At 36.5% G+C, this 24693-nt stretch overlaps 1 protein-coding gene across 1 annotated transcript in view; it reads right to left on the bottom strand.

Moving 5' to 3' along the window:
• Positions 1 to 24693, bottom strand: part of MIOS (meiosis regulator for oocyte development) — a 36149-nt gene that overhangs the window by 10944 nt on the left and 512 nt on the right. The window contains exons 2-8 of the mRNA XM_081101763.1: positions 24018 to 24165; positions 16838 to 18179; positions 16415 to 16513; positions 8826 to 9080; positions 4973 to 5142; positions 1925 to 1990; positions 494 to 652 (exon numbers count right to left, since the gene is read on the bottom strand). Of these exons, the coding sequence (XP_080957889.1) occupies positions 494 to 652; positions 1925 to 1990; positions 4973 to 5142; positions 8826 to 9080; positions 16415 to 16513; positions 16838 to 18131 (2043 nt within the window). The 5' untranslated portion in view covers positions 18132 to 18179; positions 24018 to 24165. The remainder of the gene's footprint in view (positions 1 to 493; positions 653 to 1924; positions 1991 to 4972; positions 5143 to 8825; positions 9081 to 16414; positions 16514 to 16837; positions 18180 to 24017; positions 24166 to 24693) is intronic.

Here is a 24693-nt window from a genome sequence, read left to right as displayed (position 1 = left end):
ATATAACAAAGGACAAAGAAGGGGTGTATAAGCAGAATTACACTGCTGTAACAATTGTGATATGTGAAATATGAAGCAAAGCATAAAGTGTTAGATGTGAGGTATGAAAAAGAAAGGGACTTCACCCTTTCTGGGTGAAGTCTGAATATTAGGGATGACATGTGAAGTATGAGGAGGTAAAATGTTCACTAATGAGTTAAGGATGTACATTGTTAGACCTAGAGCAACTAGGTCTAAAAGAGAGAGAGAGAGAGAGAGAGAGAGAGAGAGAGAGAGAGAGAGAGAGAGAGAATAAGAATGAAAAGGGACTTTGCTAAAAAGCCACTAGATGAAATAAAATGAAACACTGAAATATTCAATTAGCCTAAGAGAAGGCAGGAAAGGAATAGAAAACAAAAGGAAGAAGAAAACCAAACAAATGGAAAATAAACAGCAGGATGGTAGACTTGCTACCATCTTTTCCTTAAGACAGATGCTGCCACACTGCACTAACCTGTAACATGCAGTAACTTGCTGTTTGGACATCTCCAGTCCTATCGACGTAACTCTCCATTAAGTCCACTCCATCTTTAGTAAGGCCTGTAAGCAGAATTCCTTCCAAATTTCCAGCCTCTTTCATTTCATTGGTCAACTTTTCAATGTATCTATTTAACTGGAAAATTCAAAGTGAATTTTCTGAAGCAATCCATTTTACTATATCTCTTGTCCTTCAAAACTTCTACATTGTGGAACAATTTTATTCTTAATAGAAAATATTGTAAAACAAAACCCCTACAAAGATCTAGATGTATGATCTCTAAGTCTTCGCATCTAATATAAATTACAATTCAGCATTCATGATCATTTAATTTTTTTTTTTAAAAAGGCAAGGCATTTCTGTGTTTGATAATCCTATATAATAAAAGGCTAATATGCAAATCAACTGAACAGGGGAACTACCGGTCGCTATGACAAACACTGACCATTAGGGGGCAGACGCTCAATGCAGGACCTGCCCCCTGGTGGTCAGTGCACTCCCACAGGGGGAGTGCCACTCAGCCAGAAGCCCTGAGCCCAGCTCATGGCTGGCAAGTGCAGCAGTGGTGGCAGGAGCCTCTCCCGCCTCCGTGGCAGCGCTAAGGCTGTCCAACTGCCGGCTTAGTGGGGAGGTGGCCTAAGCCATTGGTTGGACATCCCCCAAAGACTCCTGGACTGTGAGAGGGTGCAGGCCGGGCTGAGGGATTCCCCCCCCCCCCCCCGCCGCCCCCGCCCGGGAGTGCACAAATTTCGTGCACCGGGCCTCTAGTTATTCTATAAAGAGTATAGGTTTACTGTTATAAATTTAAAGAGAACTGTCCTTATTATTCTGCAAAGTTCTTGCTGCCTATTATAGTAAGATGCAATAAAATCATAAAATCTTGGTGGAAAGGGAACTTCAAGATTATAAAAAATAACCATCTCTTGTAAGGTCTTCCCAGACTTCATTCCTCCCCAGACTCTAGTCAAGATTTCTCTATATTCCCCCAGCACTTTTTTCATTATTAAAGCACTTAGCACATTGTAATACTAGCCATACATGTATTTCTCACTACATATAGCATATGTATTCAGTACCTACTTACTGCATTAGGAAACAGAGGGATCCCTTTATAGCATCCCTAGGAGGTGAGTTTAACATCTTTATCTACTGACCAATCTCATCCAAAAACAGGAATAAATTAAATTTTTAAGTCAGCATTATTTTTTAAAGTAAATTTAGTTATAATATACATTTATAATATTTTAATCTAATAAAGAGATTATTTACTTTGCAGAAGAATTTACACACACACACACACACACACACACATATCTAACTCACATATATATTTATAAAGGTCAATTTCTCAATCCAGGAACAATAAATATTAATCACTTCAAACATGGAATTAAATCTAGTTCTTACCTGACTATCACTAAGGAATTTACAAGCAAATGCCACTCTGTCACGGACAGCAACTTTGTTTTCATACTGAAAAGAAGAGAAAAAGCAAGGAGTTACTTGTAGGTGCTATGAGTTTTAAATATTTGAAGACTATTTTATATACATAAAATATAATTATATTTTCAAAGATATTAATAAGTTATTGTGTATATATTGACTGAACCACTGATGCCCTAAAATGCCTTTTTAAAAATAAAAATAATTTTTTCAATTACAGTTGACACTCAATATTGTATTAGTGTTAGGTGTATGGCATAGTGGTTAAACATTTATATACTTTATGAAGTGATCCCCATAAGTCTAATTACCCACCTGACACCGTACATGGTTATTCCAATATTACTGAGTGTATTCCCTATGCTGTACTTTACATCCCCTTGACGATTTTGCAATTATCAATTGTTACTTCATTAATCTCTTCAGTTTTTTCATCCAGTTCCCCAAGCACCTCCCATATGGCGACCATCAGTTTGTTCTCTATATGTAAGAGTGTTTATTTTGTTTTTTAAATTCCATATGACAGCAAAATCATATGGCAGTTATCTGACTTATTTCATCTAAGATGACTTACTTAATATAACTCTCAAGAAATGCTCTGCTAAAGTTACTGTCCTTATGAAGTAAAAATTTCTTAAATATTGATCAATTCAGTTAAAAAAATTCTAGTTCAGTCTTACAAATCTCCAGCAGAATATAAACAATGATGTACAGTTTGTCAAGTTTAAGATGCCATATATTCCTTCCATCACAGAAACTAGTTTGGGGGAAACCAACAAGTCTAGGAAATCTGTGAATTACCAGAGAATATACTAGTATGAATATACTAGGACAGATTTAGAAAAAAAAAAAAATCAACACATATTTCTAAATACAAAATGATAAGTTTTAAAACATACCTTTATAAATAAACACACACAACTTTGTGCCTATAGTAAAATACTATTAGGTGGTTTGTGTCAAAATTTTCAGAGGCATAGGATAAATACTTAAACTTGTGTGAACTTGTCAACACTGTAAAACAATATTTTGAAAAATGCTTACTATGACTGAAGGTACAATTAACTTTGTGTTAAGTAAAAAATTGTTTAAAGGTGGAAAAAACCCTATTTCCTTTAAAGTCAGTCATTCTATGAATTACAGTTTTCCTCCTTTAAACAAAACACCACTTCAGTTGATACATATCTTAGTACGTTTTCGCAAATATATTTTCTACGGTTCTGCCCTAAAGAGGGGAACATGTTTGATACAAGCTGGATGTAACTTTTAGTTTCAGTTTCATGTGTTAAAATTTTTTTATCTGAAAAGAGTTATAAATATTATCTGTCCCACTTTACAGCTGAGACAAAACTAAAATCCCTAAAGTTAAGGTAAGTGTAGCAGAGCAAAAATTCAGACCTTCATCTTTTGATTTCCCAAGTCAGTACCTTTTACTAGATTACTGCAACTTAACAATTTTTAAAAAGAAAAACATTAATTATAATTATTTACACATTAAATATAATTAGGTACACTCTTGAAATAGTTTGGAAAGATGATACTCAAGGTAAGATACCCCTACCTAATAAACCAAATTTAGCTATATGAAAAGAAGGGTCTTCATAATAGGTCACTTAATTTAAAATACAGAATTTAATATTTAAACAATATACTTCTCTATCAATTCAACATTTGAACAATCCATTTCTTTTTCCAGTCCTTATCATTCTCCAGTACTTCTTGAAAGTATCATTTCATTCCTTCCAGATGCAACATTTAAAGTCTTCTATTTAACAAAAAAGAGTACTAATAGTAAAAACAAAAAGAACCCCAATATGCTCTCGGATATTAACCTGAGTTGTCAGAAAAGTCTAATTGCAAATTATTTAAAATGGACAAAATCTATAAACTAAGGAATTGCCAAAATGGATAATAACATTCATTAAAATTTTCATGAGACCTCAATAAAATACATGATTTTATAAATTTTTAGGGAATAACATTTAAATCAATTATTTAAGCAATGTGTATTTTATAAAAAATGCTATAATGTCAAAAAGAAATAACTTTCATGTCAGAAAGCTCTTCTTGGTGCTAGAAAGAAGCCCAACAGAACAAAGAAATTTGTGGTATTGATGTGAAGTTTAAAACTCAAAAGCTAAAACTGATAAGCAAATCTCACTTTACTCTTTCTTTCCTAACACTGTGATAAAGAACCTATGTGGTTATTATGGTTATAGGTGGTTAAAGCAGAGGAGAAAAAAAAATAGCAATGAAAAGAACAAATAATGAAAAAATGAAATAGCTACTGTAAGTAGTGTGATCATATAATTTATCTTTTAAACTAGAACATGTCTGAGAATGACAAATACTAAGTCAGATAAGATGTGGTCATCCTGATCATGTGTTGATCATGTATTGGTTCACAAAAATGAGAAACATACACAAACTTTTAATTATATTTCAATATAAAATTTATGTTTATATAGTTGTAGAGTTCTGGAGCTCAGTTCTTAAGCTAAAGGATAAAATTCTATTCCTTCTATGTCTGTAAATTATATTACTAAAATTATTTTAAAAATCAAGTTCAGTTTGCTATCAGCTAACTCTAGGTTGGCAGTCACATTCAAGAACAGCTGCTCCAGCCCTGACCGGTTTGGCTCAGTGGATAGAGCGTCGGCCTGCGGACTGAAGGGTCCCAGGTTCGATTTAGGTCAAGGACATGTACCTTGGTTGCAGGCACATCCCCCAGTAGGGAGTGTGCAGGAGGCAGCTGATTAATGTTTCTCTCCCATCGATGTTTCTAACTCTCTATTCCTCTACCTTCCTCTGTGTAAAAAAAATCAATAAAATATAAAAAAAAATTAAAAAAAGAATAGCTGCTCCAAAGATGTTTAAGATATTTTATTTTAAATAATAGAAAATGCATCAAACTGTAACAGTATTTTTATGCAACAGACATTTGAAAATTTTAACAAGCTAGATAAAAACTCCTATCTTAAAAAGAGTCTTATGAAACAGAAATTAGCTTACCAATACTCCATCATAAGATCCCGCTTCACTTGTCAGAAATGCAAACATGACACAGAGATATGGGTTGTTTAATTGTAATCGTAGAGTGCTGCACATTTCTCTCCAAAGGGAATTCTTCTCATCAGTATAACCCGATAAAGCCATTGCTACCACATTGAGATTCAGATCACCTGCATATTAAAAACAACCAGCTAATCAAAGTGATCAAAAGCTTAATATTACCTTCTTTCAGTTCTTAAACCATAAACAAATAAAGATCAGAGATTGAATTTTATATGCAAAAAAATAAGCTCACTAGAATAAGGGTTTTGATTCAGGCTGGAAAATTTGAAAAGGACTACAAGCAAAAATTTCCATTCTTATGAAACTTTTGTCCATATTGCAAATCCTATGAACAACAAATACCTCTTAATTTTCAAATCCTCATACCAGGCAGGTTCCTATAACGTATGTTACTACTCAGGAACTGAAAAAAAAGTGAAGCCACCCTATCATTTCAAAGCATTGATAGTAAATATTACTATATCTTGGGACTGTAATTTTCAAAATAGTTTTGTTCTCCTATTCCTGTGACAGCAAACCTTTTGAGCTCGGCGTGTCAGCATTTTGAAAAACCCTAACTTAACTCTGGTGCCATGTCACATATAGATATTTTTTGATCTTTGCAACCATAGTAAAACAAAGATTTATATTTTTGATATTTATTTTATATATTTAAATGCCATTTAACAAAGAAAAATCAACCAAAAAAATGAGTTCGCGTGTCACCTCTGATACGCGTGTCATAGGTTCGCCATCACTGTCCTATTCCTAAATACATAATGCATATATTTATGTTTTAACTACAAGGTAATAAAAACCAATATTTCAGCATTCTTATTATAGTATTATACTTTTAAATTTTCTAGGGCAAAACTATCAGTATTACCACATTTGAAAAAAAGCATTTGTTACAAACAGTCTTTTACACATTTATTCTTGGAATTTATGTGGCTGCTGATAAGCTGCTAACCTAGAAGTCAACACTATGGCTGTCTAGACTTCTAACAAGTTTAGCATCAAAAGAGAAAACTAAATTGACCTTTAACTTTTACTCAAGTATTTTTACATTTATCATAGCAGTTTTGTTTTCTGATCCTAATTATTTTCTTTCTTTTTCAAATAAAACAGGATTTCCCACCTTATGTCCTTAATAGCCTTGTTCTTAATTTCTATAAACACTTTCCCCAAGTATTTTGTGCTTGCTCTCTGCCTACTATTTAAAGACTTTAATTATTAACACCAAAAAAAGGGAATATCTTCTTTGAATCCTGCTTAGAACAAATTATTTCCAAATAGAAAGGAATATTAGACTCAGAGCAATCTTTCCTTTAGTTCTTAACTAAAATATTAAAATCACTAGAATGAAATTTTCCCCTACTGTTAGTAGGGGTGTTCAAATCTACCAATATTCCACATGATAGGAAAGTATCATGCTCTCAGGTCACAGCAAAATTCTAATTAGAAATGGCCTTAAGCCGAAACCGGTTTGGCTCGGTGGATGGAGCATCGGCCTGCGGACTGAAAGGTCCCAGGTTCGATTCCGGTCAAGGGCATGTACCTGGGTTGCGGGCACATCCCCAGTAGATGTGCAGGAGGCAGCTGATCGATGTTTCTCTCTCATCGATGTTTCTAACTCTCTATCTCTCTCCCTTCCTCTCTGTAAAAAATCAATAAAATATATTTAAAAAAAAAAAAAAAAAAAGAAATGGCCTTAAATATCAATTGTTTCCCCCATCACCAAGTCTTCTTTTATTGATTGATTGATTTAAAGAGGAGAGAGATAGAGAGAAAGAAACAAGGATTTATTGTTCCATTTACTCATGCTCTCATTGGTTGCCTTTTGCATGTTCCCTGAACAGGGATTAAACCTGCAACCTTGGTGCATAAGGATGATGCTCTAACCAACCGAGTTACCTGGCCAGGGCATCACATGTCTCTCATTGCAAACTCAAATGGGGAAGACTTATAACAAAAATGAAGAAATAGATGCCAATCTGAACAAAACATTAGCTTTTTCAACTTTCAGTGTGCAAGTAAATATATTACAGTTAATTTCATGTTTTTCTCTCTGGTACAACAAAACTGTAAAGGTTTCTAAGTGGACCAGCAAATAGAAATTAAGTTTTCTGACTACTCAGAAATAATTTGCCAAGTATATTAAAAATCAGTAGCTATATACATTCCAGGCATTTTCAAGTGATATGAAAACTGATAAGAAAAAAAGTGAATTTTTGGGCCTTAGTTGGGTAGCTCAGTTAGTTAGTGTTGTCCTAATATACTAAGGTTGTGGGATCAATCCCTGTTCTGGGCACACACAGGAATCAACCAATGAATGTATAAATAAGTTGAACAATAAATCAGTATCTGTCAGTCTCTCTCTCTCTCTTCCCCTCTAAAAATATTAAAATAAAATTATGTGCTCACTTCGGCAACACATATACTAAAATTAGAACGATACAGAGAAGATTAGCATGGCCCCTGTGCAAGGATGACATGCGAAAATTAAAATAAAATTAATCAATAAAAATAGTTTAAAGAGAAAAACTGAATTTCTGGATTAAGATTTCTTTCTCTAAGTATTCCTTTGCAAAATATTAAACTAAAATTTTATCACATTTCACTGTTTATTCCTTTCTAAAAAATATTAAGTGGGAATTATGTTTAAATCACCAGACTCAAGTAGAAAAACTTCTGCAAATCAAAAATGTCATTTTTATAAGAATCTACAGTATAACTAAAAATGTGTAAAGTTTCCTAAAAGTCAACCAATAACTATTCAAAAAATAAAGTCTATATATATAAAACCCTAAGCAACCGGTCGACCAACCAACCAGATGACCAGCTGGTTGCTATGACACACACTGACTACCAGGGGGCAGATGCTCAATGCCGGAGCTGCCCCCTGGTGGTCAGTGTGCCCACACAGTGGGAGTGCCGCTCAGCTGACTGACAGGCACCAGACGCCAGGCTCACGGCTGGTGAGCGCAGCTGCAGTGGCACTAGCCCAGGGGTGGGCAAACTTTTTGACTCGAGGGCCACAATGGGTTCTTAAACTGGACCGGAGGGCCGGAACAAAAGCATGGATGGAGTGTTTGTGTGAACTAATATAAATTCAAAGTAAACATCATTACATAAAAGGGTACGGTCTTTTTTTTTTTTTTTTTAGTTTTATTCATTTCAAATGGGCTGGATCCGGCCAGCGGGCCGTAGTTTGCCCACGGCAGCACTAACCTCTCCCACCTCTGCCGCAGCGCTACCAAGTGGCAGCAGGCGCAGCGGGGCTGGGATGAATGGGAGCAGTACAACGCCAGGCCCAGGTTCGGGCTAGGGCTCCTCCCTGGCTGCCTGCCGTTTCGCACAGTACTACATCCCCCGAGGGGTCCCAGATTGCACGAGAGCACAGGCCAGGCTGAGGGACCCCACCAGTGCACGAATCCATGCACTGGGCCTCTAGTATAAAATAAAATACACTCAAATGTTCGCCATAAAGATGCTTGCAAACTAAAGTAGTCCTAATCTCCAAGAAAATACATTTTTAAAATGTACGTGAGCTATTTTTAAAAGAAAAAACTTTGAAAATGGACACATTTGAGCATTTCTTAAAGGACAATTAAGACACAGTTTCTTTACAGACTTAAACCAAGACATAAATAAAAGGGAAGAGCTAATATTTATAGATACAGTACTGTGCTAATTTCTCTTTCAAAAAAATTTACATGAAAATATTAATTGATTAATGTTTTGAAAGTTGTATCTTTTTTTTTTAAAAAGGAATCTATGACTGCAAGTACCGTAGAATATAACCCAATACCTTTTTCTGAAGATGCCCCTTCATTCAGGATTTGGATTGCTCGTCGAATATCCAAGTTGAACAATGCCACAGCAGCAGCTCTCTCCCATTCCCCTTCTTGTACCAGGGAATTCAAAAATGGCCCTACATCTACATCTGTTCCTTTCTTAATCCACCCACAAAGCTGTAAAGCTAAGATTCTTTCTTCATTCAAATTCTGTACATCAGTTTGCTTATCCAATCCACTCCAATTATGTCTGGTGTTTTCCACCATTCCTAAAATGAGAAACATTTTTATATTAATTGCTTTATTATTTATTATTTTTAGTGAATTTAATAAGGTTACATTGATTAATAAAGTTACATAGGTTTAAGGTGTTCAATTCTATAATACATTATCTGCACATTGCACTGTGTGTTCAACACGCCATGTCATGTCTCCTTCCAACACCATTTATACCCCCTTTACACCCTCTTTTGCCTCCCCCGCTCCCATTTCCCTCTGTTAATAACCATATTGTTGTCTATTTATGAGGTTTTTTGTGTTGTTTCTTTAATGTATTTTATTGATTTTTTACAGAGAGAAGGGAGAAGGATAGAGAGTTAGAAACATCGATGACAGAAAAACATCAACCAGCTGCCTCCTGCACACTCCCTACTGGGTATGTGCCCGCAACCAAGGTACATGCCCTTGACCGGAATCGAACCTGGGACCCTTCAGTCCACAGGCTGACACTCTATCCACTGAGCCAAACCGGTTAGGGCGGTTTTTGTGTTTTTATTCTTCCTTGAAATATATTGTCAGTTTTACAGATAAATATTTCAACATCAGATTTTGAATATTTAATTTCTCAGCCATAATTTGATAGCATAAATATAAAATATGCCACAAAGAAAACATACTTTAAATATTGCTAAGTACAACAGCATCTTGAATTATCAAAAAGAGCTTTTGAAATAACAGTCATTGCTTGATAGTCTAAGCTGTGTCACTGCGTCAGAGAAGTCTCCCTGGTCAACTAATGTAAAATAGGGTGCCATCTGCTATTATCTTACCACTGTTTTCTCTATTTCCTTTAGCACTAACATAAGCTCTCCCCTTTTTTAAAAAAATTCATTTTTTAGTCTCTTTTCTTATTAGAACAAGAGCTCCAAAAGAGCAGGCATTTTGTCTGTTTTATTTAAAAGGTATCCCTGGTGCTTGAGTTCCAACAGATGCTCACTATCTATCCCTCCTCCCATGGTTTCTGTCTGTCTCTTTTTCTATGTATATACATATACATATACATATGGAAAAATGAGATCATAAACATCAAAATATTTTGAAAGTTTAACGTAAGTACTAAAGCTAAAATACAATAAGAATGATTTGAAGTCCTCCTTCCCTTTATTTATTTATTTATTAAATATTTTTATTTATTTATTTATTTATTTTTAAATATATTTTACTGATTTTTTACAGAGAGGAAGAGAGAAAGAGATAGAGAGTTAGAAACATCGATGAGAGAGAAATATCGATCAGCTGCCTCCTGAACACTCCCTACTGGGGATGTGCCCGCAACCCAGGTACATGCCCTTGACCGGAATCGAACCTGGGACCTTTCAGTCCGCAGGTCGATGCTCTATCCACTGAGCCAAACTGGTTTCGGCTTTATTTATTTTTTACAGACAGGAAGGGAGAGGGATAGAGAGCCAGAAACATCGATCAGCCCCCTCCTGCACACCCCGCACTGGGGATGTGCCCGCAACCAAGGAATCGAACCTGGGACCCGTCAGTCCGCAGGCAGACGCTTTATCCACTGAGCCAAACCGGTCAGGGTCCTCCTTCCCTTTAAATCAGAAGACTTTATATTCTCATTCTCTTTTCATGAGAAATCTAAATAAACTCTTGTAGCATTATTTACATTGCAATCAAGGTTGTTGATCCTATGATACTTGGTTTGGTACCAAATAAAGATTAAATAAATGAATAGAAAATTTAAGGACTCTATTAATTGCAACTCAAATTCTTCAATGTTCTAGAAAGTTTTACCACCAAACTTCATGAAGGAGTCCCAAGATGAGTTATTTGTAAAATTTTTAAAATTTAAAAAATAGTTAACTAATACACTTGAAATTACTTATTTTTAACCTTACTATTGGGAACTATTGTCAGTATAGGTCAAGGAGTTAGAGGAAAGAAGACTTCTGAAAAGAGAACTCCTGCCCATTGAAATGAGGAAAGCATTCTGCTCTATTAGCAACCATGATGGAAGTCATTTGAGACAAAAAATCACTTTTAGCTTTAAAAAGTGAAATTTTAAAAACTATGAGAAAACTCTGAATAATTAAATAAAATAAAATAGGTTACTTTTCCAAATTTATATTGTTTAGATAGAATGTAGTCATTAAATTTCAGGTAAAACAAACTGCAGATGTATTTATTTTCATATTGCCCCTATAAATTTTGGATTAAATGCTGATATTATTTAATAAATAGTAAAATAACAATTTTAAACAGGTGAACAAAAAGCGGCCGTTTATTTTTCAAATGATTTCTCAATTTCTTAGAGTTCTTATTTTACACAACTTTTGTCATGAAATAGAGATCAATATATATGAATCCAAAGGGTTCACTTCTAGAAGGTGGAAAAGTATGTCATGTATTTTGGCTGCTCAAAGATGTTCTTACTGCTCGATAACTATGCTATAAGTAATTAGGAATATCAAATAAGCAGTGTGATATTATTGTGGACTTTTAACAATATAGTCATATTATGATTTTTAACATGTGTGGATTTAATATCCAGTAAACAAATATGAACTTATTACTGAAAGAAATAAATTTGTATGTGAACTTTTAAAAAATGAATTTCAAATATATGATTTTAACATCTCACTGAAAAAATTAAAATCTAGTTATGCATGTTATGCAATTCTAAGTGATGAAATTCTATCACCCAAATTTGAGATTGCCATATATATGAATAATAGAATCAACATTTTATTGATGGTTGCAAGAGAAACAAGTTATTTAAACATTAAAAAACATTTTTAAAAATTTTTCAAGCCCTAGACCAGGGGTGGGCAAACTTTTTGACTCGAGGGCCACAATGGGTTCTTAAACTGGACCGGAGGGCCGGAACAAAAGCATGGATGGAGTGTTTGTGTGAACTAATATAAATTCAAAGTAAACATCATTACATAAAAGGGTACGGTCTTTTTTTTTTTTTTTTTTTAGTTCTATTCATTTCAAACGGCCGGATCCGGCCCGTGGGCCGTAGTTTACCCACGGCTGCCCTAGACAGTTTGGCTCAGTGGATAGAGCATCGGCCTGCAGACGGAGGGTCCCAGGTTCGATTCCGGCCAAGGCCGCATGCCTGGGTTGCAGGCTCGATCCCCAGTCGGGGCATGCAGGAGGCAGCCAATCAATGATTCTCTCTCATCATTGATGTTTCTATCTCTCTCTCCTTCTTCCTTCCTCTCTGAAATCAATAAAGAAATATATTTAAAAAAAGAAAATTTGTTTCAAATACTACACCAGCAATAAGACACTTTGCTATTTGTAGATATTAATATGTTGCACTTTTACATCTATATAAAAACAAAGAAGTAAAATTATGCAGTATTTTTAAGCACATTTTGTTGTTAAAAACACTAAATCCTAGCTATTTTACCCTTTCAAGTAATTATGAATAGGTAAGTTCTCTAGATCAGTTTTCATCATGTTGGATGAAAAGCTGACCGAAATTTATTACACAATTTTCTATCTTAAAAGGAAGGAATTATACCTATTGAGAACACTGTAAAAACTGCTCTACAAGACTGTACAAGACATTCCCTCGGAAAATGCATTATTGTCATACTTGTTGATTTCAATACTTAGTCCGTCCAATAAACTCACCTCTTCGATCCTTTGCTTCCTTATCTCCAGTGGTCCACACCTCCAAGACTTGACCCACTTTCATGGACACTCTCCAAATTGTCCTCCAAAAGTGCCAATTTTTTTTTTGTTATCACCCAAGGATATATTTTAATTGATTTGATTTTTAGAAGAGAGGAAAGGGGAGAGAGAAACATCGACTGGTTGCCTCTTGTATGCACCCGGACTGGGGATAAAAGCGCAACTTAGGTATGTGCCCTGATCAGGAATCAAACCTGTGACCTTCCGGTGCATGGGACAATGCTCCAAACAACTGAGCCAAAAGAGCCATTGTCTAACCACAACCTCAAAGTCTTCTGAAAATCTAATTTCCTATGCTTCAACCTCATACTCTCTTGACTACTCATAGTTTTACAGTCTTTTCCTCCCATTTTCCTCTCTATCCAAGCTAGATTCCAAGGGTCAACAACTGAGTCATTCTCTTAATTCTCTTGCCACACTGCCCTTTATTCTTTCCTCTGGTAAAACATTTCTCCACAATCTTCCCATGTTTCTCAAGACAACTCTCTCTGCTCTTCTCCCCATCTTCTCTAGACAACCTTCTTGCTCTTTCTCAACAAGCAAACCTACTATATTGAGAAAACAGGAGTCATCAGGTAGCAAAGCCCTCAGCTCTTGTCACTGAACCTTAAACAAACTGCGTACCTTTCCCCTTTCCCTCTGGCTAATATGGAGGTGTACATACTCTATCTAAAGCTTTGGATCTCTTTCTCACCCATTCCTAGGAATTTTGCTCTTTACTTCCTTATCTCCTCATCTTCAACCTCTTTCTTTGGTTTTTTTCCCATCAGCATTTAAACATACTTAAATTAATCCCATGTTTAAAACAAAAACAAAGCAATACAGAAGTCCTCTTTGACCCCAAATTCACCTGCTGCTGCTACTACTACTGTATATATTTTTATCCTCCATCTAGTCAAATTTCTTGAATTATGTAAAATGTATGACTTTACTTCTTCAACCTACTCTAAATTTCTTGCCCCCTGGATATTTCCATCTAACTATCTCGATTCAATTTATTCCTAAATAAAATTCTTACTCTTCTCAAATGCACTCTTCCTATGTGATTCCTATATAATTAATGAATACCAGTATTAAACCAGTTTCCTAAGCTAACTATGTTATCTTTTCACTTTTCCTTCTCCTCCATCCCCTTTATCCAATTAATCATTAAATTGTGTCCCAAGCTCTAATTTATCCACATTTCTCTAGCTCCTCTGCCACTAACTTTGGTAAGAACACCATTATATCTTTCCTGATTACTGTGGCTTCTCTGAGGTCCCTACCATCAATCTTGATCCTCTTCAATTCATTCCTCACAGTGACAGCTATAAAACACAATCTAATTGTCACTATTCTTTAAAATATTTCCTTGGTTTCCCCTTGTTACAGGATAAATCTCCCTAAATTATTACCATGAGTTACCCATTGCTTACTTTTCTAATATCCATTCTTTCTTCACTTTCTCTCACATGCTCTGTTCCAGCAATACCTGCATATGCTATGCTCCTTCGCCTTGGGGCTCAGGCATATGGTGCTCCCTGCCTGGACTTTGTCTTTGCCTTTACCTCCTCCAGGAAACCTTCTCAACACCTACAAACAGATCAGGAATTCTATATATAATTGTCTGTTCTTCTTCATGTTATAACCGCCTGTTTTAGCTATCTTGTTCAGTATCCATAACTGATATCTTGTTCATAAAATGTCTCCAGTTCCTAGAACAATTCTTAGCACATAGTGAACAACTAATAAATATTTGCTGAATGAGTGAATAAATTTACCTCATATTGTAGTAAGAATTAAAGTAACATGGAGAAAGCAACTGGCATGATGTCTAATTCATAGTAAGCACTAAATATATTTGCCACCAAAGTTTAAATATAGCTGTGTTATAATAAATTTGATTAAATTATGGTGGGCAAGATGGCTCAATGTATAGATTATGTATTAAGTTATTAACATATAATGGTATTTTATTATTAATACAATGGTATTAGAGATACCATTAGAGAATGGAGTATGGCCAGATAAAAGATTGAAACCTAGGAATGCTACCTTTGACAGTCATTTCTCTATTACTTTTGGGTTGTACAAACAAAAACATATAAGCCAAACCAAACAAAAAGCTGAAGTCTAGTCTAGCAATGAGGAAATCTTTCCAAAGGTAGTTTTGTTTTTTTAGTTTGGGTAAAGACCACTTGACTTAAATCAAGATACTCAGTTTGTCTCTACTGTACCAAACCCACAGATATTCCACCTTCCCTCTTGCTTTTCCTCAGAGGTAGTTGGGTGGGTTTTCCCTAAACATATCAAAATATAACAAAAACAATAATAAACCTCAGAATAACTGAGAATGCAATGTGGCCTGATCTACTTTTTAGATAAAATACTAAAAATTTTGTAAACTCCATGTTTAATTCTTTGCAGTAGTTCTAAAATCATGAACCTCGGTATTCAGGTTCATTGACAGGGGTAATACAGTATATCTGTCCTTTTACTTATGTTAATAAAAAGTAGAAGTTTTAAATTGAAGTCACTCATTTTATTATTTATAATAAAAATTACTTTTTTGGTGGAGAGCTAATGAGAACACCTAAATGAAATAGGTCAAAAAAGTAGTCCACTGCATCTTTATCAATGTGAACTAAAACAATTTTTTTGAGCTTTTTAATCCTCATCCAAGGACATGCTGAGAGGGAGGGAGGGAGGGAGGGAAGGAGGGTGGGAAGGAGGGAGGAAGAGAAAGGGGCACCAATGTGAGAGGAAACGGCAATCGGTTGCCTTCCGTACACTCCTCAACCAGGGATCAAACCCACACCCAGGCTTGTGGCCTGTCCAGCAACCTTCCTGGCAACCTCTCAGCACACGTGACAATGCTCAATCACCTGAGCCACTCCAGCTGGACTGAACTAAAGTTGACAGTCCTTTTAAAAATTATAACAGTTTAATCAAAATACTTAACCTACTCTTAAAAATAGCACTTTACTTAGTATTATTTTTATACTATTGAAAGTCATATTAAAATCCAAGTTGGATTTATTACTTCTGCTAACACTCTGACTAAATTATGCGAACTTTTCTAGCAGCTTGAATTAGGCCCAAATGTGATTGCTAACAAAAGCTAGATATGGAATCCTCATTTGGGGAGATGATTGTAGTATAACCTACAATTTAATTTCAATAAAAACATTAAAGAAGTCAGTAGAAAAAAATAGTTAAGTTTGGCTCTTTTGTCTTCTTTACCTCATTCTTCAATAGTCTATCAATTTCAATCCTATAGTTATTCACACATTCAATCAGCAAGGACTATTTCAGGTAAGGGTCCTTTAAGTAAGGCCATACTTGGTGTCAATTACATATAGACCTTGCCATTAGATAGCTAAGTGAAAGTAAGCAACAAAATAAAAAGGGGGCTTCTTCAATGAGAAATTTAGTTTTTATAAACGCAAAGTAGTATAATAAAATTCTAACTAACAACCAGGGTCCCATAAATCATCTAATGTAATACCTCTAAAAATGGGTCTTCATAAAAAAAATTATGTATTTAAGTCAACAATTTACAAAAATATCTATTCAAAACCCAAAAGAGAAAAAAAAGTATTTATGTATACTATTCTGAAATACATAAATGGGGAAATATAAAAGCACAAAAATTATGAACATATTGCAGAAAATAGAATTTTCTTACCTAAAGATGATTTTACAATTGATTTAATTCCTGCATAAACCAATGATCCTTTGTTGCCTGGAGATTTCTGGTCCATATCTTCTGTATACTGCTTCATGAGTATTTAAATGCATAGGAAATACTAGTAATAATACGTAATAATATATCGCAAAGCTAAATTTACTTTGATTTGAAGCCAATTCATAATAGGCGTCAGTGCAAGCAAGGTGGTTCTACTCTATTATGGATTTATACTTTCTTCCTCCTACACAATCTGCAAAGCAGTATTTCAAGTTCTACAGTTTTAAACAATTTTAGTTTGTAATTTTAGCACTATATAACTTGTATTTGCATATAAAACCTTCAGTATATTTATAGACCTTTCAATAAACTTCAACAACATTTCTACCTGATTCATCTCAAAATTCATAACACAAAGGATATAGTGCAGAGTATACCAGAGTGACTTGAGCTGTGGATCTTCATTTCCAGCTAAAATATGGTTTCTCCACACTTGTTCTGTATCAAGTCCGTACCTTGATAAAGCCCGAAGGCGCATCTTCGTTGCTATATCTTTTTCTAAAGAATTAGCATTTTCTTCTTCTGTACATTCATACAAATGACGACCACAAGCCCACATTAAAGATGTAATTGGGCTCCAGGCAAGAGATATCCTTTCAAAAACAGTGAAGTCAGACATTGTTCGGTTGGGAGTTACAACTATCATTCGATTTTGACTTGTCGGATGCCAAGCAAAGGAAGCAATGTAATTGTCACAAGGTTGCACACTTCTTTCAATTATTGTGGGTTCAGTTTCATCCCCAATGGGAGTGGGTGTGTGTTGCATATCATATAATCTAATAATATTACTATCCCTTGTTAAAGTGGCAAGCAGACCAGTCCTAGTTGGACACCATGCAACTTTTGTTAAGGGTTTTGGTTGCTCAGTCAGAGTCAAAACTGGTTTCTCAAATTTCCTAAGATCCCATATTGCAACCTGACCTTCATAGAAGGAAGCAACACGATCATGGAAGTATGGGTCTACTGTCACCCCCTGAACAGCTTTTGTATTTACAAACATCTTTTGGCTTGTATTCCGAAGATCAAATATGGCTAGGTTACGATGCATACCAGCAAGGAGAAGTTTCTGGTCCCGTGGAAGCCAACAAAGAGAGAGACAAGCATCATTCTGTCCTAATTCATAAAGTGGTTTTGTTACTAATAATGTTGTTTCAGTTTCACCTGCTGAAAGTCTCACTTTCTCCATGGGGACTATATCAGGAGTATATTTGCTGCAGATATCCCAAATCAGCACTGAAAAATCAGCTCTATGTTTATCTAGACCAGCAGCAAGCCAGTTACTATCCAACGGATTCCATGCAAGAGTATTGCATTGTCGTGCATGTTTTGGAACAAATTCTTTTCCTATCAAATCTCTGAACTTTGAGTTGTGATCTTGACCAAGACTTGTAAGTACAACTCGACCATTTGCTTGTCCAACTGCTAGGAGACATTCAGGATCATAATTGAGATACCAAGCAACACATTTCATATAGGGTGTATCTGAATTTATTGATAGCAAAGTAGCCGCAGAGTCTTCAGATAAACGTAAAGATCCAGCTTTGAGTTCCGAATTCACAGTAGATTCCACATGATAAAGGCTCAGTTCTGAGTCACATACAACAAATCTATCAACCTGGTGTGGTGCCCACAATATATCAGGTTTGGTACCGCTCATGTTTATTGATGTGCTCAAAGTGTCCAGTCAGGTCCATTCACTGAATATCTGTTTAAAAATGAAAAGTTTAAAATGTTAACAAAATATAATTCTAAGTTGAAAAAACTATTCAGAAAGTCAGGAAATACAGGTACTCTGTTTTTCAATGGATATATATTTCTTCTATCTGCTATGAATCCAAGATAATATTTAATGATAAAAAGTGAGGGGAACTTCCTCCAATAAGATGACTGGTAAAAATCTGAGCACTCCATTCTGGCTTTATTTCCCCCAAGATCAATTATCTTAATTTCACTGTTACTAGTACCTTCAATTTAACCTCAGGGTTAAAATAACTTCAGTGTGGTGAGAAAATTAATACGTATCATCTAGTTGAAGGGGGTCACATTTTAAGGAGTTATAAATCATGTTTAGATCAGTACTATCCATTTGTACTTTCTGCAATGATAGAAATGTTCTAAGTCTGCACTGTTCAATATGGTAGCTACTAGCTACATGTGAGCCACTGAGCCTAAGAAATATGACTAGTAAAAATTTTAAATTTTATTTAATTTTAATTAATCTATATATATAAAAGCCTAAGCAACCGGTCGACCGGCCAGTAACTATGACGTGCACTGACCACTATGGGGCAGACGCTCAACGCAGGAGCAGAAACCATAGGCATGGAAACATGGAACAGACTGATGAATCTCAGAGGGGAAGGAGGAGGGGGGAGGGCAGGGAGATATTAAACAAAGATCTTATAAATTATGTATACTAAAGGCTGAGTGCACCGATTCGTGCACCAGTGGGGTCCCTAGGCCTGGCCTGCGAGGATCGGGCCAAAACTGGCTCTCTAATGTTCCCCAAGGGATCCCAGATTGTGAGAGGGCACAAGCCAGACCGAGGGACCCCACTGGTGCACAAATCTGTGCACCAGGCCTCTGGTTTTACTATAAATGGCCACCATAATGCAGATTTAAAGTGCAATGCCACTAGTAACACACAGGTCTCTTCCTCAACTTTCAACAAGAAGCAGCCCTACTGCAGATGAACACTGGAATGTATTGAATAGAACTGAGTTCTATTCCTAGCTCTAACATATGTATATTAGCTATAAGCCTTAGAGAGGCCTTTGTGTTTGGGTCCTTTACAATATACACCTATACAATATAAGAGTTGGTTTAGATTAGGGTTTCTCAAACTTCAGTCATTCATGTACCACCTGTGTGGTTATTTAATAGTTTTCTTTAAATTGGCAAATTTTAAAATCTGAAAATTTATTTTAACCTCATCATAAGGTTCATGAATTATAGGTATGATATTGCTAAGTATATTTTTCCTAACATACATTAAAAATAAACATATAACTATTCAAAATACTTGACTGGCCCTAACAAGTGTTGCTCAATGGTTTGGGCATCGTCTGTGCACCAGCAATTGCGGGTTCAATTCTTGGTCACGGGCACATGTCCGGGTTGTGGCTCAATTCTTGACAGAGGGCATGCAGGAGGCAGCCAATCAATCTTGTGCTCTCACACCAATGTTTCTTTCTTTCTTTCTCTCTTCTCTCTATCTCTCTCTTCCTCCCTCCCTCCTCCTCTAAAATTCAATAAACTATTCTCTTTTTATCTTTTAATATATTTTTATTGATTTCAGAGAGAAAGGAAGAGGTAGAGATAGAAACATCAATGATGACAGAGAATCATTGATCAGCTGCCTCCTGCAGGCCCCCTCCTGGGGACCGAGCCCGCAACCCAGGCATGTGCCCTTGACCGGAATCGAACTTGGGGCCCTTCAGTCTGCAGGCTGACGCTCTGTCCACTGAGCCAACTGGCTAGGGCTAAACTATTCTTAAAAAATTAAAAAATACTTAACTATGTTTTACCTAAAATCATCCTGTTTATGACCAGTAGTACACAAACTGCACTTTGGGAAACTGAATTAAGTAATCACTAGAGGTATTTTCAGTTTTCATTTCTATAAACTTTATCAAAATGAGATTTTTAAAAAGATATTCTAGTATCTTAAGCACAAACTAAAAATAGCTATGTTAAAATAATAGCTTAGTAATAAAAGCTACTTAAAAAAAATATAAATGTCTGTTTCTAACCAAATCTGGCTAGAGCAAATTATAGTCTGGATTAAAAATGAAGAAAGATACTTACAATCTTCATGACAATTGGTATTTTTACATTCATGTCAGTTCTTAAAGGGTGAAGCTACGGTTCATTCATATCTCTAGATATAGAGCCTGGCACAGACTCCTAATAAAGATATACTAAATAAATTCAACTCAAACATGCTTTACTTTTTGATCTTTTAAAGTTTCAGTCAGAAATTGTCAGTCTAGAATTTCAATAGACTCAAAATTTAGATGACTGGGAAAAAAACTTTTGAGAATTTGTATGTTGGCTTATTTCCTTCCTTAACAGATTTGAAGCCCAAGATCAATCATTTCAATTACATTCCTGTCCGCATCCTCTATTTCTTCACTTCTGTGCCAGTGTGAGTTTGCCTTCAACCCTAGACCAACCCAATTATTACTGTCCTCTTTCCTCCACTCAGCTGCTGAGTGCCAAAGTTCTGCAGACTGACCCCAAGAAATTAAGGTATACAACAATGTCTAACTTGTGGTGTTGGTTCAGCAATTGTTTTATTCACCTTTCTTCTCTGGCTTTCATGAAATTCATCTTCATACAGTATCACAGTGATCTTTTAAAAATATAAACCTAAGCAGGTTATCCAACCCCTGCTTAAAACCCTATAATGGTTTCTAAATGCTTTTACTAGAACTCCAAATATTCAATATAATTTTTAAAACCCACATGCTTTGTTCTCAATCTATTGCTCCGGCCTCAATGTACACCATTCTCTTTGAATGTTCTAGCTAAATGGTCTTTCTAGAATGTAAACAGCCTCTCTCTCTCTCTCTCTCTCTCTCTCTCTCTCTCTCTATATATATATATATATATATATATATATATTATTGATTTCAGAGAGGGAGAGGGAGAGAGAGAGAAACATCAATGATGAGAGAGAATCACGGATCCACTGCCTCCTACACACCGCCTACTGGGGATCAAGCCTGCAACCCGGGCATGTGCCCTGATCAGGAATTGAACGGTGACCTCAACCACTGAGCCACGCCAGCCAGGTAAGCCCCTCCATTCTTCCTTCCCTTCTTGGCCAAATTAACACTTGCCCAAGCTTGACATCAACCATCCGCTGTCCCTCCACAGCCTACGTCAGGTTTCTTAGATACTTTCACTGAACAGTATTCCATCCCTTTATATCACCCCCTTTGCCTCTTCTACTAGATTATAAACTCCACTAGAGGCCCGGTGCAGGGGATTCGTGCATTGATGGGGGGCATGGCCTGTGGGGATCGGACCCCCGTAGGAGCACACTGACCACCAGGGGGCAGCTCCTGCGTTGAGCGTCTGCCCCCTGGTTGTCAGTGCACATCATAGTGACTGGTTGACCAGTTGTTCTGGTAGTTCCACCACTCGGTTGCTGGGCTTTTATTATATAGGATAAGAGCAGGTAAAATATCTTCTGCTCTCCATTTGTACCTCTAGTACCCAACACAGAACTAGGCCCTTACTAGATACTTAATTACTTGTTAAATGAATGTACTTGTTAAATGCTCCCTCTGATACTTATCACTGCCATCTCCAAGTTTTACCAATCTCCTCATCTTTCCACCCATTACCCTTCTGAGAAGCTGGCTCCAGCCAAGAGCAAAGTGTCCACTTTTATAACTGTTCCAATGATGGGCAGGAGCCCACAAATAGCCACCTAAAGTGAGGATCACTCTAATACACTGTCTTTCATTTATGCTGTAAATATTTATTAGGCAATTTCTATGTTCTACACACTGTTCTAAATGCTATGAACACATTACAGAACAAGGACAGATAAGGTGTCTGGCTGCTATAGACTGGATTGTGTCTCCCCAATATTCACATGCTGAAGCCCTAACCCCCCCATGTGACTGTACAGGAGACAGAGCCTTGAGAGAGGTGATTAAGATTAAATTAGGTCATAAAGGTAGAGCCCTGGTCTAATTGGTGCTCTTATATGAGAAAGAGATACCAAAACTCTCTCCCCACCATGTGAGGACACAGCAAGAAGGCAGCTTTCTGCAAGTCAAGAAGAGAGTTCTAACCTGAACTGGATTACACTGGCACCCTGATCTCAGATTTCCAGTCTCCAAAACTGTGAAAAAAGTTATTTCTGTTGTTTAAGCCATTCAGTCTACGGTATTTTGTTATGGCAGCCCAAGCAGACTGCATTCTAGTGTTGAAGTTATGTCTAATCTTAAAGAGAATTTAAAAATTTAGGAATGAGAAGGAAGAGAAGCACCTCATGCAATAAATAGTAACTAAGACAACAAAAAGAAGGAACAGATACTGTCAAGAAATGGCTCATAATCATGCCTTAACAGAGGAAACCTCTAAATTGGAGGTAGCCTGAGATCTGACCCATCTTCCTATCTCACTAAAAAACAATTGCTTAAATAAGCATATTTTTATCCACACCTCCGTCTCACAACCATACTCTTTATTCCGGTGTGGGGACTGTCCAGCCTGTGGGCTGTATAAGGCCCAAGGAATCATTTGGGCTGGCCCTGCCAAGGCATTAAAGGTGAGCTAATTAAATGTTTGACCAAATACAGCAGGCTAATTTTTAAGTAGATTAATTGTGCAACCTGAGAATGATGTTATAAATATCCACATATCCTTGGCAAAAAAAAGGTTCCCCACCGCTGCTTTACATGAATGGTAACTGGTAAGAAAACTGAATGCCACACGGAAAAATCCATCCTAAACAACAAATAGAAAGTATTACTATATTTTAAAAACTATTTGATTTACATGCCACTCAATGGAGAATCATCAGAATTTCTTTAATGTTATGCATGTAAAATACAGTATCATCCACAAAATCTGATTACAGTAACTCATACAGAATCAAAGAACTTGAGAGAGACTAGCAAACCCTTCTCATTTCAGACAGAAGTAAAGTGAAAACCAGATGTTTTGGTTCTTGTCCAACACCTCCCAACTCCCATTCTAGATTTCTGCATAGAGAAAAAAATCAGCTACATCATTTGCAGAGCCCGACCTAAATTGAAAATACAGCTGCCACCCCCCTCCCTTGTTAAAAAATTAAGTTGACAGCCCTTCTAAATGATGGGCTTTATGTGACTCACTGGTTGCAAACCATAAAACTGGCCCTGAGCAGAGAAGTACATCTATAAGCACCCTCTTAAAAAATGTCTTTCTTTATAACCCAATACACAATATATATGGAATCTGGCTCATGAGCATAAATATGGCTCATATTCATAGAAATATGGTGAAGAACAAAGAAAACTGAACCTGAGGTCAGAAGACCTCCAGCCCACTCACTAGCTAAACCAGTGATGGCGAACCTATGACACACGTGTCAGAGGTGACACGCGAACTCATTTTTTGGGTTGATTTTTCTTTGTTAAATGGCATTTAAATATATAAAATAAATATCAAAAATATAAATCTTTGTTTTACTATGGTTGCAAATATCAAAAAATTTCTATATGCGACACGGCACCAGAGTTAAGTTAGGGTTTCTCAAAATGCTGACACGCCGAGCTCAAAAGGTTCGCCATCACTGAGCTAGACCCGAACAAGTCCTTTAATACCCCAAGACTATCAAACGGAGACAGAAGCTAGCCTGTCTCCATCTCACAAAGTTGTGACAATCAAACTGACTTCTTCACATCACACAGACGATGTATCACTATGAGTCCCTTACACATCCCTAGAATTTAATGTTTTTGAAGTGTTGGAGACATTGAAAAATTGGGGGCACAAGGGGTGGTGGAATCTGCAATAATTACAGCTGATGGATCCTCACCTTCCAGTTTAACAAGTCAAGTGCTCACTTCCCACCGGGGTGTCTGAGCAAAGGACAGCCATGTCGCTTCTGTGTCCCTCAGCCGAAGACCGATAGCAGGATTGTCCAACCGAAACATAGTGTGAATCATAGTTTTCTAGGAGCCACACTGAGAAATAAAAATAGACGAAATGAAATTTAATAATGTTTAAGTATTATCCTTTTCAATGTGTAATCAACGTACACATTACTGAGACTTTTTTTGTTTGGGTACCAGCTTGGAAAGCCAATGTGTATTTTACACTAAGAGCCTCATTTCAACCGCACGTGGCTACTGGACTGTGGTCTGTAATGCTAAGCGTACAAGGCAGCCAATCACGCTTTCACATGCATTTTTTGTCGTTTTCTACTTTTCTGGCTATGACCAAAAAAACAACAGTAGCAGGTTCAATAAATTCCAACCACCACCGTCCTAGGGCCTATAGGCACTGTATGTATATGCAAATTACCCTTCAAGTTAGGCAAAAGGCCATCATTTGCTAGGCCAATTCGGTGTAATTTGCCCTCTTGTGGAATTTTCACGACTCCTACACGCAGAGAACAGAGCTGACCGGTGACAGACGACAACCAGCGCAGGGCTTGTCGCGATTCCGGGGAGACAGGGAGTCGGAGGGCGGCTCCCACGCTCCGGCACCTG

This window comes from Myotis nattereri (assembly GCF_964212035.1).
Source record: "Myotis nattereri genome assembly, chromosome: 11".
In the NCBI taxonomy this organism is placed as follows: domain Eukaryota; kingdom Metazoa; phylum Chordata; class Mammalia; order Chiroptera; family Vespertilionidae; genus Myotis; species Myotis nattereri.
The sequence above is the reverse complement of the archived record's forward strand: the minus strand, read 5'-3'. Positions and strand labels throughout refer to the sequence as shown.